Source organism: Aythya marila, assembly GCF_965140915.1.
Source record: "Aythya marila genome assembly, chromosome: 2".
Lineage (NCBI taxonomy): Eukaryota > Metazoa > Chordata > Aves > Anseriformes > Anatidae > Aythya > Aythya marila.
In genome coordinates, this window is record NC_139043.1 from 9539639 (window position 1) to 9554825 (window position 15187).

The 15187-nt window shown below is 35.2% G+C and overlaps 1 protein-coding gene across 1 annotated transcript in view; it reads left to right on the top strand.

The window, feature by feature from the left end:
• UBE3C (ubiquitin protein ligase E3C) overlaps nt 1–15187 on the top strand; it is a 76558-nt gene that overhangs the window by 25921 nt on the left and 35450 nt on the right. Inside the window, exons 11-16 of the mRNA XM_082753235.1 lie at nt 1809–1895; nt 2595–2752; nt 3528–3760; nt 8473–8577; nt 9655–9742; nt 13242–13339. Of these exons, the coding sequence (XP_082609361.1) occupies nt 1809–1895; nt 2595–2752; nt 3528–3760; nt 8473–8577; nt 9655–9742; nt 13242–13339 (769 nt within the window). The remainder of the gene's footprint in view (nt 1–1808; nt 1896–2594; nt 2753–3527; nt 3761–8472; nt 8578–9654; nt 9743–13241; nt 13340–15187) is intronic.

Genomic DNA, 15187 nt, shown 5'->3' on the forward strand with positions numbered 1-15187 from the left:
CTAAGCTATTATTCAGATATTTAAACGTTAGGATATAAATCTGTTCTTTTCTAAATTATCTTGATATAACCAGCCCTTCCTTACGTGATAATGTACAATTTCTACCCAAATGTCAAAATAATGTGAATCTAGAAGGAAGTTAAATTCTCACTGGTCAAATTCAGTTGACTTTTTTCAAAAAAAAAACTTCTGCATACTTAAAGTAGGACTTAATTAAAGGTAATGTTTTATTGTAAAATTAATGTTAGCTGCAGTTGTGTAAAATTAGACTCAGGTTTAGTAATGTTCATTGGCATGCAACTTCTGTAGTGTGAGGCTCCCAGTTCCTTTTTAAAGGTACTGATCTATATATTACATGCAAGGAATTAAAATCTGAAGGTTTTGAAACAAGAGGAGTGGTATGTCAGCAAAAATGCACTGCAAAGCTTGTTCCTTGTCTTTTATTTTTCCTTCTGCATGCTCCTGTTCTATGTGGGACTCCCTGTACCTTTCTGTTGGGTGGAGAGTTCTGCCTTTTACCAGTGCTCCTTTATCCTAGCACAGCTGGCTTGGTGGATGTGTATGGAATGAGAGCCTGAAGAAGGGACTAGCTGTGAGGATGCATGAGAGAGGCTGTACTTTAGAGAAGGCAGCAAAAAGAGCCTACAGGGCTTAAATGGGTCCACTAAGTGGAGACCTAGAGGCATGTGACACTATGCAAAATTTGTTTGTGTGTGGGTGTGTAGGTTTTTTGTTTTAATGTCTTTAAATAAATTGTTGCTTAAACTGTTTTCAAATGTTTAAGTGTTTGCTGAGTATTTTACTTTTTTCCATAATGAAATGTGAATTTTAATGAAAATTCCTTTCCTTTTGCCATCTGGTGATAGTTAATTTATCCATGTGGTCTGTAATAAATCATGTTTTCTCAGACAACCCTTCTTGTCTATCCTCCCTGCTCCTGTTTCGTAGCCTCCTACCTCCTGTGTGCCTGATCATGAGAAATTTTGATATTATGGAGCTGTTGACCTCTGAGAGACAGCATGGACCTGAATATCTACTTAGTCTAATAGTGATTAGGAGACCTTGGAAAGTAGCACTTAGGATAGATAACTGAATATGGTTCTTCAATATCAGGAAAATGATAGTTTAATAGGTCATGTCCTGTTTGGTTCTCTAGAAGACAGTAAATGTTTCAAATGATGTTTGTTATCAATCTTGCTTCCAACAGGGGATAAAACAGACATATTTTGATTCTAAGAAGCTCTTTATTGTCTATTTCTATAAAAAGTTTGTCATCCCAAATCATGTCTGAAATAGGATGGTTAAAGTCAATCCTGTATGAACTGATTTGTGCATATGCACATTTATTGTTATGTAGTTACTTCTATAATTGCTTCTAGTATCAATTTTAAGGTGTTTTAATCTACTTTTAGCAATTTTTCTGTGTATCTTAATGTCAGATAAACCACAGAAGTGACCTCCTTATTAGGTAATGTAGTTCTCCATAGTAGCATTTCAAAAATTCCCAGAAAAATAACTGTGTTGTATTTATTTAATGTGTGTTTAATTTTGTGGTACACGGCGAATTTGGGTCCGTATCATGTGGTTTGTTGCTGAGTTAATGAGAACTGTGTGTTAGGTACAAGGATTATATGCTTGTTTTTCAGCCTTGGGGCTTTCATCAGATTTGATTAGAATAAGAACCCCCTCTTAAAAATGCGAATTGTTAATGTTTGAGAAATGCTTGACAGAAAAGTTCTTATAGAAGCATTGTGTTTTGTGAATACGCTATTTTGGCAGACACGATTTATTTGAACTTCCTCTTTCAGGCTTCTTTATAGTTTAGCCTTTAATGCCAGATTCCTGAGGCATCTTTGGTATTTGATATCTTCAATGACGACACGAATGATTACAGGGTATGTATTATACCACTTCTGAAACTGAGTGTTTGTTAAAACAGAATATCTAGTAGAGAGAGAATGAAACGATTTGTGGTGTGATGGCACTCTGCAAAATGATTGAAAACAAAGCTGTAATATTTACTTAGCTCCTACTTCATTGACCTCAGAGGTTCTATGATTTTGTAAAACCAAGCAAAATCTTAGGAATTGGACGGTTGTAAAAAAAAAATTAAAGGTAAATAAATCTTGATTTAAAGTAAGACAGATATTTTGTAGATCTTGGAGTGCTTACTAGCATCAGTATAATAAATGCTTAGCTCCCAAGTATGTCAGTTTTATCACATATACTTAACTAGTCCAGAAAGTGATGGTGGCAGAATCATGTTCCCATGAACTGAGGCATTAAACCTACAGATTTCTTCCATGTGAAGATGTAGGTTACTTAACCTGGTTTTGCTTTGTTTCTGTTCTAAACCAGAAAGTATCTGCAGTCTATGTTAACACTAAACTTGATGTATTTCAAGACACTGAAATACTATAGTGACATGAGCCTTATTTTGCAGGAAAGGTCTATAGTAATTATTAAACTGAGACAGCAGCCCTTACTTTGTTTTAGGAACTGTTAGTGAATATTTTTACTAGAATGCTGAAGCTAATGTGTATTTTTTAAGTGTTTAATTAACAGTCTCTTAATTTTGCATTTTATATTTTAAGGTCTATGGTGCCACTACTTCAGGTGATTTCAAGAGGCTCTCCAATGTCTTTAGAAGACTCTAGTCGAATTATCCCTCTCTTCTACCTTTTTAGTTCTTTATTTAGTCATTCACTAATTTCTATTCATGATAATGAATTTTTTGGTGATCCTATAGAAGGTAAGAGTTTCAAGCATACTAGATAGCAGTGCTTTGTGAAATGTTTTTTACTGTGTGTGTGTAAGGTTATTTAAAATGAGGAACTATCAGACTTCGAGAACTAAATCCATGCAATCCAGTTTGTTCTGGGTGATCCTCTGCTAAGAAGCGAGGCTGTCCACTTCTGCTTTTCATACAAGATAGAGGTTCACCATGTGCCAGTAACATGGCAATTCTAGAACAAATGTGCTGCTGCCATATCAATTTGCTGGGAACTGCTTAGCATCTGGAATTTACAGCTTTAGGGTTCCCTGGGCAATGATTTGCTGACATCTGTGGGGAAGGCTTTTCTGGGCTGACTTGCTGATAGTCCCCTGAGCACTCAGCTGTCATCTGGTTCTTTCATGATGATTGCTTTTAGGAAAAAAAGTGAAAAAATGGTCTGCACCATGGGAACCATAGCTTTGCAGGGTCTGATATGGAAGTTCTTAATCATGATCACTTTTAATGAGATAGTGAAGAATGAAGATCTTGTGGGCTGAATATGTAGACTAATTCAAACATTTAACATAGCAGGAGTCACAAAAGAGAGTAAGAAAATATTGTCAATAAAATCACCATGTCTGTAAACAGTTACAAGGCTTGATTGCCTTTATAAATGCGTGCTTGTTCTGTGTGATGTTTTTCCTCTGCTGTAGATTTTGTGTGAATATGAGTTCCAGTGAAATCAGTCTTTTTTTAATAACAAAATTAAGAATTAGTCATTGAAGGAGACTTAAATTTGTACTTTATGTAGTTGTAGGTCAAAGACAATCATCAATGATGCCTTTTACACTAGAAGAGCTTGTAATATTATCACGCTGCCTTCGAGATGCGTGCTTAGGAATCATAAAGTTGGCTTATCCAGAAACAAAACCAGAAGTTCGCGAGGAATATATTGCAGCATTTAGAAGTGTTGGAGTAACAAAAAATACAGAAATGCAGCAATGTATACAGACGGAACAAAAAAGATGGATTCAGTTATTCAAGGTAAGTTGAGTCAATTTTCAAAACAGATGAAATTTTCAGATTTACGCTGTATATATGAGACTGGGTACAGTTCAGTTTTCCTGATTACACTCTTATGACAGTTGCTATCAGGAATGTGCATGTGGGAAGGTTGATTTTTAGCATATACGCTAAACTTTGAGTAATTCTGATAACTGTAACAAATTATTTAAATTTTTAATGTCTTAATTTAATTTTCCTGTTCAATGTGTTTATTTAAAAAAAAAAAAAAAGTTACTATATAGAATATATTTAAACTTCAAATCCTGTTCAGCAAGATACTTAAGTATGTGCCTATAAAACACTACATAGGTGTGCAATTCTAGTTGAATTATATGATGACTCTGGTACTTCAGTGTTAGAGGCTTCATGAAATTGTTACTAGCCTGCGCTGGTTTTGTTGGTTTTAATAGAATACGGTGGTGGTACTCCTTTTGAGCTTGCTGGAACACTAAGGAGACAGCGAATTTGGCTTAGCAAATTGAAACTTAATGTACATCATTTCTGGATATCTACCAATGTGTTTCTGCTAGTTTGTCCGTGGCATCCTAAGACATGAGTTAAGAGAAGCTGAAAATGTTGGCAGGAAAAAGACCTAATATAACTGTTGCCGAAAAAAAGGAGTGCTTGACTTGTCATGAAAATTCTGCAGCAAACATATCTAGTCAGCTAAAATTGCTCATTAAAGAAGTGGGAGCAGAAGAAATGCATTTTCCAAATTGAATGGTAGATTTACAGTCCGTTTAATACTGGCGACCTCTCGCACACTAATGTTCAGTTCGAGTCATCAGCTGTCCCTTCAGGTCTTTTATCACTGCTTTTGTCAAGCTATCTATTTAATTGAAAGAAGTTAATTGAATGAAAATGATCAACTAAGCTTGTATTAATATTGCTAATGGAACTTTCTTCTTGGCCATGTTTGGAGAAAGATGTCATGCTAGACTTTAGGAAAGGCCCATTAAGGCTTGCACTTAACCTGATGGGCTAATTAAGGAATGCTTATTCATTCTACAAGTCTAAGATAGCCTCTATCCAGCCTATTCTGTCTGATTTTACAACACATTTCACTTATGAGCATAAGCATTAATAGCAGTGAGAGTAACTGATAATGTTTTGATTGCATTGAATACAGTCCTAATGCACCACTGAATCTGTAATTTGCACAGATTGATCTTATATATGTTTGCACGATTTAATTTAATTACTTGTCTTTAAATTGCCAAATAAACTTTCAATTTAAAGGTCACAAGTGAAAACCCCAATATGTCTATTTCTGTGAGAAGAACAGCATACTAGGGGGGTTTCTATGTATTCAATTTATAACATGCCATCTTCTATTTATTCTACATAGTTTGTCTTATTTAATCCTTTTGTTAGCTTCTTATATTTCCCATGAATTTGATCATATTGCTCTTTCAGCAAGCTGTAAAATCCCAAGTTATTCTGGCCCACTTTAGCAGGTATTAAACTCATCTAAACTTGGACTACACAAGTTTCCAAGTAATTTTTATATTATATTCTTACATTTCCACTACACATATTTCCAAGTAATAACGCTTCTCTTTACTTCTTCAGAAAGGTATCATTTCAAATACAAGTTCAATACAACGAAAGTTTACTTCATCTTGAAGACTTCTGCTCTGGAGGGCAACTTCCAAATAGCTTCTTGTCAGGGAGCAGGCAGCAATATCTTCTTAAAAAAAAAATAAAAAATAAAAATAAAAACAAAACTGTAGTAGTTCATCATAAATTTAAGTTGTTGAAGTAGGAAATATTTTTTTCTTACATTACATCAGGTGTTTGAGATGTCCTTCCCAAAGCTTTTGCAAAATGCCTACAGAGTAAAAAAAAAAAAAAAGCACATTCCTTCTCTATCATCTGTGCTTTAATTTCTCACACTTGTTTTGCATGTTTTCCATGCTCCTGAGTCTAATGAAATGCATTCCTGCCGTAGTGTAAGGGCAAACCTGAGAAGAGTGACTGCTGACAGTTACATGCTATTTGCTCACAGCTTGGCTGTCTTTGAAATGGTAGGATTTACATGTGAAGAGTGTTCAGCAGAATGGCTGGTGTAATATGACTTGTAGTCAACTGTCACAAATTCTGCAGAAGGACTCAATTTCTGAGAACATGAAAACAGGTTTTGTCAAAGAAGATTTATATCAGAATCTTGTATTAATCCTATTAAATTAAGTTGTCATTTTTTCTTGGAACTACAATTTTGGGGGCTAATTGCACTTGGGGCTTTATTTGAGAGAAATTACCATTGTAATGTTACTTACTTAAGTGTGTTTTTTTTACATATATACTTTTAAAATTCTGCAAACAAATTCCGAGTTTAGATCGGAGTTACATCTACAGAATAAATGTGCACTCAGAACACTCGCAATCTCACCTAATTTGATTCATCTTCATTAAGGTTTCTTTCTCTGCTTGTAAAAACACTTTGTTAGCAGGCTCTTCATCCAGATAATTCCACCTCCCCACCCCCTTCTTTTTACTAGTATAGTTGCAATAGGACCATAGAGTTTCAGTGACTCATCTCACCTGCATTGGATTTTATATGGGCAAGGTGATGAAAATTCCTGTGTAATCAGACAGCTCTCTTAATAGCATTCTTCTGTGTTCTTTTATTCACAACTAACTGGTTCTTAAAAGGTGTTTTGTGTAGTATCTAGACAGATTCCTTCAGAAAGCCCATTAAACTCTTTGTTACTCTTGACACCTGCCTATTAAGGCTGGTTTTTAGCAAGGTTACTACAGAGTAGGCTTTGCTTCTATTCATTTTTCAAGTGCTCTAACTCTAAGTTAGTAAACAGATTGCTGTTCTTCGTAACAGAGATAATTTCTTTAAGGCTGTTGATTTAAAGTTGCATTGATCCCACTTAATTTTGTTTTATTTACTGTTTGACTAAGTTGATTCTGTATTGAATATATATTGAACCTGTTTCGGGGAGAAAGCACGCAACCAAGTGTGACAGTTGTGTTTGTGATGGAGTAGTTGTTAGTTTGATTGTTCTATGTTTTTTTTTTTTTTTTTTTTTTTTTTTCTGGATTGGAGGTAATTACCAAGAAAAATACTAAGATTGCCAAGTCACCCCAGTGGCCATGATAAGCACTTTCCCTGTAGCTTAATTTCGTTATGCAGATGTATATAAGCTAAATTCCTATTGTTTTCTCATTTTCTGACTTTGTGATTATTATAATGACAGAATTCTTTCATCATTAGAGCTCCTCGTGAATAAAAAATGACTTAAACTTAGTGGTTTAATAGTGGCTTAAGCTAATGTACTTGTTTGTGGTTGGGTGGTACAAGGGTGTAAACATCATATACTATGCTGATAAGCAAAAATTTGTTAAACCCCTTCAGTAGATGGCTTTTGGGTAAACGCTTACACTTGCTGTTGGAAAGGGGCTTTTACTGACTTCAACACCATAAAGGGCTTTACTTATAACACAGTATATACATTAAATGAAAATTACAACCAGCCACACCACGTCTATTTTTAACACTGTAGAAACTTTTTATGGTTCTTATGCTGACTACTGGAAGAATATCTACTTTTTTTTTTTTTTTTTTTTTCTGGAAGTGGTCATTTTGTAATCTGTTCTCCAGCAGGCTTGGCATAGGTGCTTCTCAGGAGCATCTTTAATTATGAATCTGGTACATTGGATCCCTTAAGATTGGATCCCTAAAGAATCTTAGGGTAGGGTTTAGCTGAATACGGATCTATACGGTATAAACAGCTGAGCTAGTCAAGCTAGGAGCTGTTCTAATTGAGACAATCTTGAAGGGATGCTTTACTTGATAAATTGGTGTCTCCTTCAAGATGAGATGATCTTTCCTTTACTCAGCTTGAAAATGGGGTCAGTACAAAGGATTCAACAACGTAGAGCCTTGCCTTTAAAACCATCAGCATTTGTTTGCTGGCTAGTTATTTAAGTTTATTAACTATAGGCAGAATCACCTTGCATGTCTAAAGGGTACCTACCGTTGTTTATTAGTTGATCTGTAAGATTTGTCTTGTGTGGTGTGGTTCATCTTTGTCTCGTGGTATATGATCTTTGTTGTCTTGAGATGGTAAGCAGAAGTTCTGTTCTTCTGTGGATCATTTTCCTTGAAAAATGGTGCACAGAAATACAAGAATCCTTTTCCGTGTGGACAAATAAAACTTACAAATTTGTCATACTTTGCAGAATATGTTTTGGAATGAGATATAGTAAAGAATAGGTACATACCTGTGTCTTCTAAACGTACATTTATTCATGCGTTTAAGTTTCCGAAACAAAAATCTATATATGCAAAAAAAAAAAAAAAAAGTGTTAAATAACTTGGTCTCATGCTACTTCCTTTAAAGATGGAATTTAACGTTGATAATGATGTGTTAAACTTCCCTAAAATGGCAATGGCATATAATTTTGAAGGGTAGTCCTAGGATTACCAAGTCCTAGGTCTTAAAATTTATGATGAGACTTTAAAGAGCCATTTTTTTTGGATGGCTTACTAGTGAACCACAATTACTTACTCATATTCTAAGGTATTCTGAAGTATTTAAGTATAAAAGGAAGCTCTTACAACTTAGTGAAGGGTAAGTATTGATTTCATACATCACTGAAAGATTTTTGGTTAGTTTCTGATTTATAGAATTTCATTCACTAAATGTTTATTGGATGCATGTGTTTCTTACACCTAGGTCATCACAAACTTGGTGAAAATGTTGAAAGCTAGAGATACAAGGCGAAATTTCTGTCCACCAAATCACTGGCTCTCAGAGCAAGAAAACATCAAAGCAGATAAGGTAAGTGTATTAATACTGTTTTTCACGTAGCATTACTGGTGCTGAAGTTTAAATGGTAAAGCTCTTGATTCCTAACAATATCAGTGGCATTGAAGTTGCACAGATTTCATGTGGTTTCAAACATGGGGTAATGCTGCATTTGTCTGGAATGCAGAAGTCTCAAATCTGTTACGCAACTTCTACATTAAATCACGTTGTTATTCCATGAAATAGAACATGCTCTACAGTGCATCATTGTAATTAATCTCCATTTATAACAAAGGAGAATTGAAAATAATGTACCATTTTGATTCATTTTATTTTCCAGTTATTTTAAGCATTTCTCAAAGTAGGAATAAAATAATTATTTTCTAGAGGAAAGCATACCTCAGAATTGTCTTCTAAAATAAAATTCAATAGCATTGTTGTACTTAATTCACATAGAAATTACTTCATGTTCCTAAAAGTTTTTGAACAAAATGGCATTGTTTGACCTTTTTTTTAAAAAAAAAAAAAAAAAAAAAAAAGGTTCTTATGCATGCGAAAGAAAATGCTCATGTGAACGTGTAAGGACTCACTTTGAATCACTGAAAACTTGTATCTTAAGATGGTTTTACCTCAGGTAAACTACCATGAAATATTAGATGTCTTAACTGTTAGAAGTTTTGCACGGGAACAGTTAGCAATAGACTCTTCTGTTCCATGTTGATGACAGCTTATTTTCTTGCCTTGTGTTCAAGATTGCCGTTTCTCTGTGTGACAGTTCTTTGTAGCTTTTAGGGTTAGGAAACAGCAATGCTATTCTGATTCTCAGTTTAAAGAGAATTTATTTCAAATATCAAGATGTGAAACTTGGTTTCTGTAGTATCTTAACTAGCAGAATTTCAAGTGACATTTGATGGTATTTTTAAATGATACATGGATGTTACATTAGGTTGTCATTAATTTTACAACTCAGCTTTAAGGTACATGTATAAGGAGGAAGGATTGGAATTGAAGATACTTAAGGATTCAGATACACTCTTGGACGTGACAATTCATGTATATACTTAAAATGTAATTAGATAATGTTTAACTGTAAAATAATGTTACTATTAGGTTACGCAGCTCTATGTGCCATCTGCTAGACATGTATGGAGAGTCAGAAGAATGGGAAGAATAGGACCATTGCAATCGACTTTGGATGGTAAGATGCTACCAGTCTGTTTGCTTCGCTAAGTTAAAATAAGCTTGTCTTATGCAAAGAAAATGTACCTTTGATAGAGTTCAGCTGAACGTTTTGTATTAAAGTGTTAGCCAGAAGCAAAGCAATCTTTCATAACTTTATTTGTATATATTTGTGTCTTTAGAATTTTTATTGTATAACAGCTTTCCTGGAGTTTCCACTGTTTTTTGCTTGCATTTGTGCATATATTAGTAAGGTGTGCAAATGATAGGTGATTAAAAATATATGTATGAATATGTATAAAAGGCAGTTGCATAAGATACAAAATGCATAAGGTTGTGTAATACATAAAATGTTTGTTTTTCTTGTAAACTATGAAGAAACTTGTTTATTGAGCTATAACAAACAGACTGGTACCATAAGTATTAAGGACATTAATTACTGTTTATAAGCATTGCCTCTAACTGGATAAGGCAGAAAATTATTCCCTTGAATAACTCAAAATACCTAGACTATGGAACTTCTAAAGAAACACGAGAGAGCTGGACCAACTTAGCTATAAGGGAAAACATAGACTGGTTTAACTGCATCAGTGTGTGTTCTCATGTGGATGGCCTGTTACTGCTTTTCAGACCATTGTATCTTCACTATTTTAGAATTTTACCTTGCTATACTCAGGTAAACCATTAAATCACTAATACTTGTGAAGATTTTAGAAAGAGTTAAAAATGGGGCCTTAAAGCAGCAAAATGGTTCGTCTGTGAGAGTCCGTACATACTGTGCTTCAAGATGATGTCATCTGCCTGAGTATTGCAGCTAGATATGGTGGATCATTTACAGAAGACTGTAGCCTTTGAGTGCTGCTGTAGAGCTCTGCAGGATTGTTAACAGCTTTGTCCAAGGCTGAAACCCAGTGACTTTTGTTAATGATAAATGTTATGTGAATAGTTAGAAAGGCTTAAGTTTATTTTGATAATCCAGTAACTAGACTAATATGGTAACAACGGGTTTGTCAAGATTTTTCAGCTTAGTTTCTCTCTTTGGAAATATCCTGTTGTAAACGACTGAAAATCTAAAATTTTAAAAGCAAGTGTTTTAGAAAAAAGTTCTGGAAACCTGTACTTTCTTTTAAAGTATTGCCTGGCTTCTATAGGCTTGTATCCTCTATCTCATGCAGAACCTATAGCAGTAACACCAGCTTCTTCCATTGACCTACATGCCTCTGAACAGCTCTACTCTTGGCATCCTCCGTCTGCAGCTCCCCCGTGTCAGACCTGTTCCACGTTTATTGCTCCCAGAGTCTGTCCATGCTATTAGTCTGCTTGTCTCCTTCCCTTCAAACATACAGTACCCCAAGCCTCTCCCTCATCTCCCTTCCCATAATAGCATCAGTTCCCTCCATTCCGTTATTGGTTTGGGCGGTTGGTGGATGAGGAGTACATGGGCTGTGGCTTTATGTGGAGCTACGTATGCCAATTTTCCTGGCTGTCAAGCAGACAAATTGACATATTGAGCAGAGATGATTAAAAACTGATCTTTCCTTGCTGTTTCTGTAATCTGGTCACTAAAGGAATTTCTATTCTCCACCCAGTTGCAAACTACTGCAAAAGGGAATATTTTTGAATCCTCTGTTCCTCTGTCAAACTAAAAATTCAGCTGTTAGTTCAGAAGGTGTGCTGGAAGGAAGATGGTGAGAAAAGATGACACCACGTTCATATAAACCTTCTTTGATAAGAAATCAGGCTAAAAAAAAACATGAATGTGTGAAAACAAGCAGGTAACAACATGCACGTGACTTGTGTGAGCCCTCTTGACTCCATCTGGGTTAAAGCCAATTAGCGTGAAAGTACTGCTGAATCACATATGGCCATGTTTATTTGTGCTTTTTCATTTACTTAAATGGCAGACTGAGTTCTAAATGCCCTCTGTTGATGGCTCCATCCCATATTTCTTTTCAAAGAAAGAAGCTGTGATGGAGAAATGCAGATAAAATTGACTAATTGACTGGAATAATTGAACTGTCAAAGTCATGTAGTAGTTTACCTTTGCTGTACATGCACTTTTTATTTAAAATGCTTTTAACCCTTAGCTTAATAGGCAGAATACATTGACTTTAATTAAAAATGTTTACTAAGTAAACTCAGGGTAATCACAGATAAGCATTTTATCAGAGATTCCAAAGGCTTGCAATGTTGGAACCTGCCCCAAATGAATATACATCAAGTATAGTGGTGTGCTTGGGTCATGTCATGTTAAATTGGTGCTTAAAATATCCCTGCTTAAAGTGCTTTGAGGAGTGTAAGAAAAAAAAAAAAGACAAACAAGAAAACAAGCAGAATAAACAACAAACAAAAACCCCAACAAAACATGTAATTAATGAATAGTGAAATGCCCAATAGCAGAAGGGCAGCAAGAAGCTGGGCACCACAGGTATAGGAGCCAAAGGAAAAACTGAAACTGTGAGTATAACCTATACAAAAGAGCACTGACAGGAAGCAGTTACCTCAGTTTTGTGATATAGTCTGTAAATAGTCCAGGCTCTGAGAGTTTGTGGGTTTTTTTTTAGTTTTAAAAGAGATGGTTACTAAAGATGAAAGTGAAACAAGCTAGAGTTACCTCCCCCGTCCCTCTGTAGGACTGAAGTTAGGTAGGTGTTAATCACAGTATCTAGTTGGTAAGCATTTTTTGGGCTGCAATTAATTTACACTCACAGGTGCTCAGCAACTGAGGTTCTTCCCATGAGGTTAGAGCAGGATTGTTACCTCTGCTGTGCATCACTCTAAGGCGTATGGGTGTATAAGGGGGTTCAGAGTAGTATAAGGGGGTTCAGAGTAGCTGCATGGTGACAGTTGTGTCTGTCTGTAGCTGGGGCTTCTTGAGTTCTTTTCTAATCTTTTCTTCTTGAGCAGATTATAGAATTTCTTGATGTTCTCTTCAGTATTTCAGTAGTCACTAGGACTTAACATGATTACTGTAGCCTTGCTGTTAGGAGAGAAAACCCATTGAAATAAATGCTGTTTTTCTGTTGGTTTCACTACATTTGGTTTAATCCTGAATTTTTAAAAGGGGTTTGATTAGAAGTAGATGCTCTAGTTGAAAGCGGTGTAGTTCAAAGTGCTGTACTTTTAAACTTTTTTGATCATTGAGATGGGAATATTACGTATTCCTGTGATGAAAATAATAATGACTTACTTCATAATTGTCTTCTGTGATGTATTTTTTCTTATTACTGACATTTTAATTTTTCAAATAAGAAAATAACTTTCTTCTTTTGAAGAAACTTAAAAATGCAGGAGTACTTTATTTTTAAACGCATTTTGTTTTCAATGTGTTTAGACTGCTTATTTCAGGTTGTGTGTAGAAACTAACATTTAAAGAAAGGTAAGGCTTTGGGTTACTGTTTAGTAAGTAAACTATTTTAATGTCTGTATTTTTACACAAGATAAATTGAGTCACTTGAATTTAAAAAAAAAAATGTTGTTGTTTCCAAAATTTTTAAAATTTTCATTTCTATTTTAAGTGGGTTTGGAACCAGCACCTCTTTCTGTATCTGAAGAACGACAACTTGCAATTCTGACAGAGCTACCTTTTGTAGTTCCCTTTGAAGAAAGAGTAAAGGTACCTAATTTCTAATTTTATGTTCAGTTGTATTTTTCATTTTTTCCCCCCAATAAGTGTACTAAGAGCACTTAAATAAGTAGAAAATGGATTGTTTCTCTACAAAAGGATATGATACACCATAGTGTTTTTCTACAGCGTTTGTGTAGTGACTGAATATGTCAAGTTAGATTACTTTCCTGTTTTTTACTACTTATATTGCCATTTAAAAAAAAATCATTAAAATTAGAAGCACAAATTCCAAGGTAGGAGAGCAGTACTGTGTTTATAATAAACTTCAGTCCCGACTGATCTACGTGATTGCTCCCTCTTGTGGTAAGCCGAGCTCTAACTGGTTTAGCTGTAGGAAACAGATTGCAAGGTCAAGACTGGAGACTTTTATGTAGTGGATGAATTTACTCAGAATGAGGTAATGGATGTCCATTTTAGGAAAATAATGCCTAGAGATTAAATTTTTATGTTCATAGCTGAACTTAAGGGGGTATGTAGTTTAAAACTTTTGAGATTCATGTACTGTATGTACTTGGTTTTGAATATTTTCTAGGTTTTGAATATGTAATTGTTAGTTCTATCAGCTATTTCAATTTGCATTATATATTTTTAAAAACCTATAGCATTTTTGAACTGTTTTTGTTGTTAAAAGTATTACTTAAAAATCACTCAGTGAACTGTCTTGGAAACATTAAATTACAAGACACCATCAAGGGAATGAAGAACAGCTCCGTAGGGAAAGTACATCAGTATCTGTCAAAAAGGCAATGGTAGGTTTGATAGAAAAGGACTGTTTTTTTTCAGGTTACTGTGAAACAGCTGTTCCCACAAAAATCTTAACACCATATGGCAACACTGCACAAGGATTACAGTGAAACAATTGGAAGTGACCTGAAGCAGGGGCCTGTGTATCAACTGGCTACAACCTCTGGGCATCTTAAAGCTGTGTTAAGATGTACATATTTTAAATTTCTGGAATTCATAAAACCTGTTTTGCTTTATCACAAAAGCTGAAACTTGGCTTTTAATTTTGAAGGTTAACATCCTTTTAATCATAAAAACTAGATGAGAGTTTGCAGAGAAGAACAAAGGTACAGACTGAGCTTTTATATTCCTGGTCTACGTCAAAGACGAGATCATCTTAAACTGCTTTTTGGAATAAGTGTGGTCCTTCTTGTGTAGTAGTGGGAGACAACATGGCTTTGGAGTCCCACGCTGCTCTTAAAAACAACTTTCAGTAAGGGAGGGAGATAATTCCCCTCTTTCCAGTTGTCATCACTTCTAACAGGCCTGGTGATGCAGCTCAGTGCTGTTTCAGTGTCAGTTGCTCCATGTGACCTTTTCTTTTTCTTTTTTTTTTTTTTTAAAAAAAACTTCTTTGTAGGATTTTTACTTCAAATTGCCAAATATTAGATACTCTCAAAGGCAATTACTTGGTCCAGTGTCATGGTAGGCTCTCCACCCTACTCACCCCAGGCGATGTTTTTCCCTTTGGCCTTTCAGCCCGTTGGTGTGCAGCTCTCAGTTGGATCCTTACCTGTATATAGCGATGAATGCAAACTACATCAAATATCTTGATTCTGCATGGGAAGCAGTAACTTGAATTTTATCATGGGTTACACCACTTATGGGGATATACCACTAGGGATTTGTCTCCAGCTGGACTTTGTGCCACTGATTGTAACCCTTTAGGTGCAGTTGTTCAGACAGTTTTCAGTGTACTTCACTGTCAGTTCCATAACCCATCCTGTTGTCAGCTTGAAAATGATGATGTTATGGTGTGTACTTCAGTCAGCATTGCTTACTTTCCATCTGTTACTCTTAAGGCATTGCGAATGCTTCAGTTATGCATCAGGG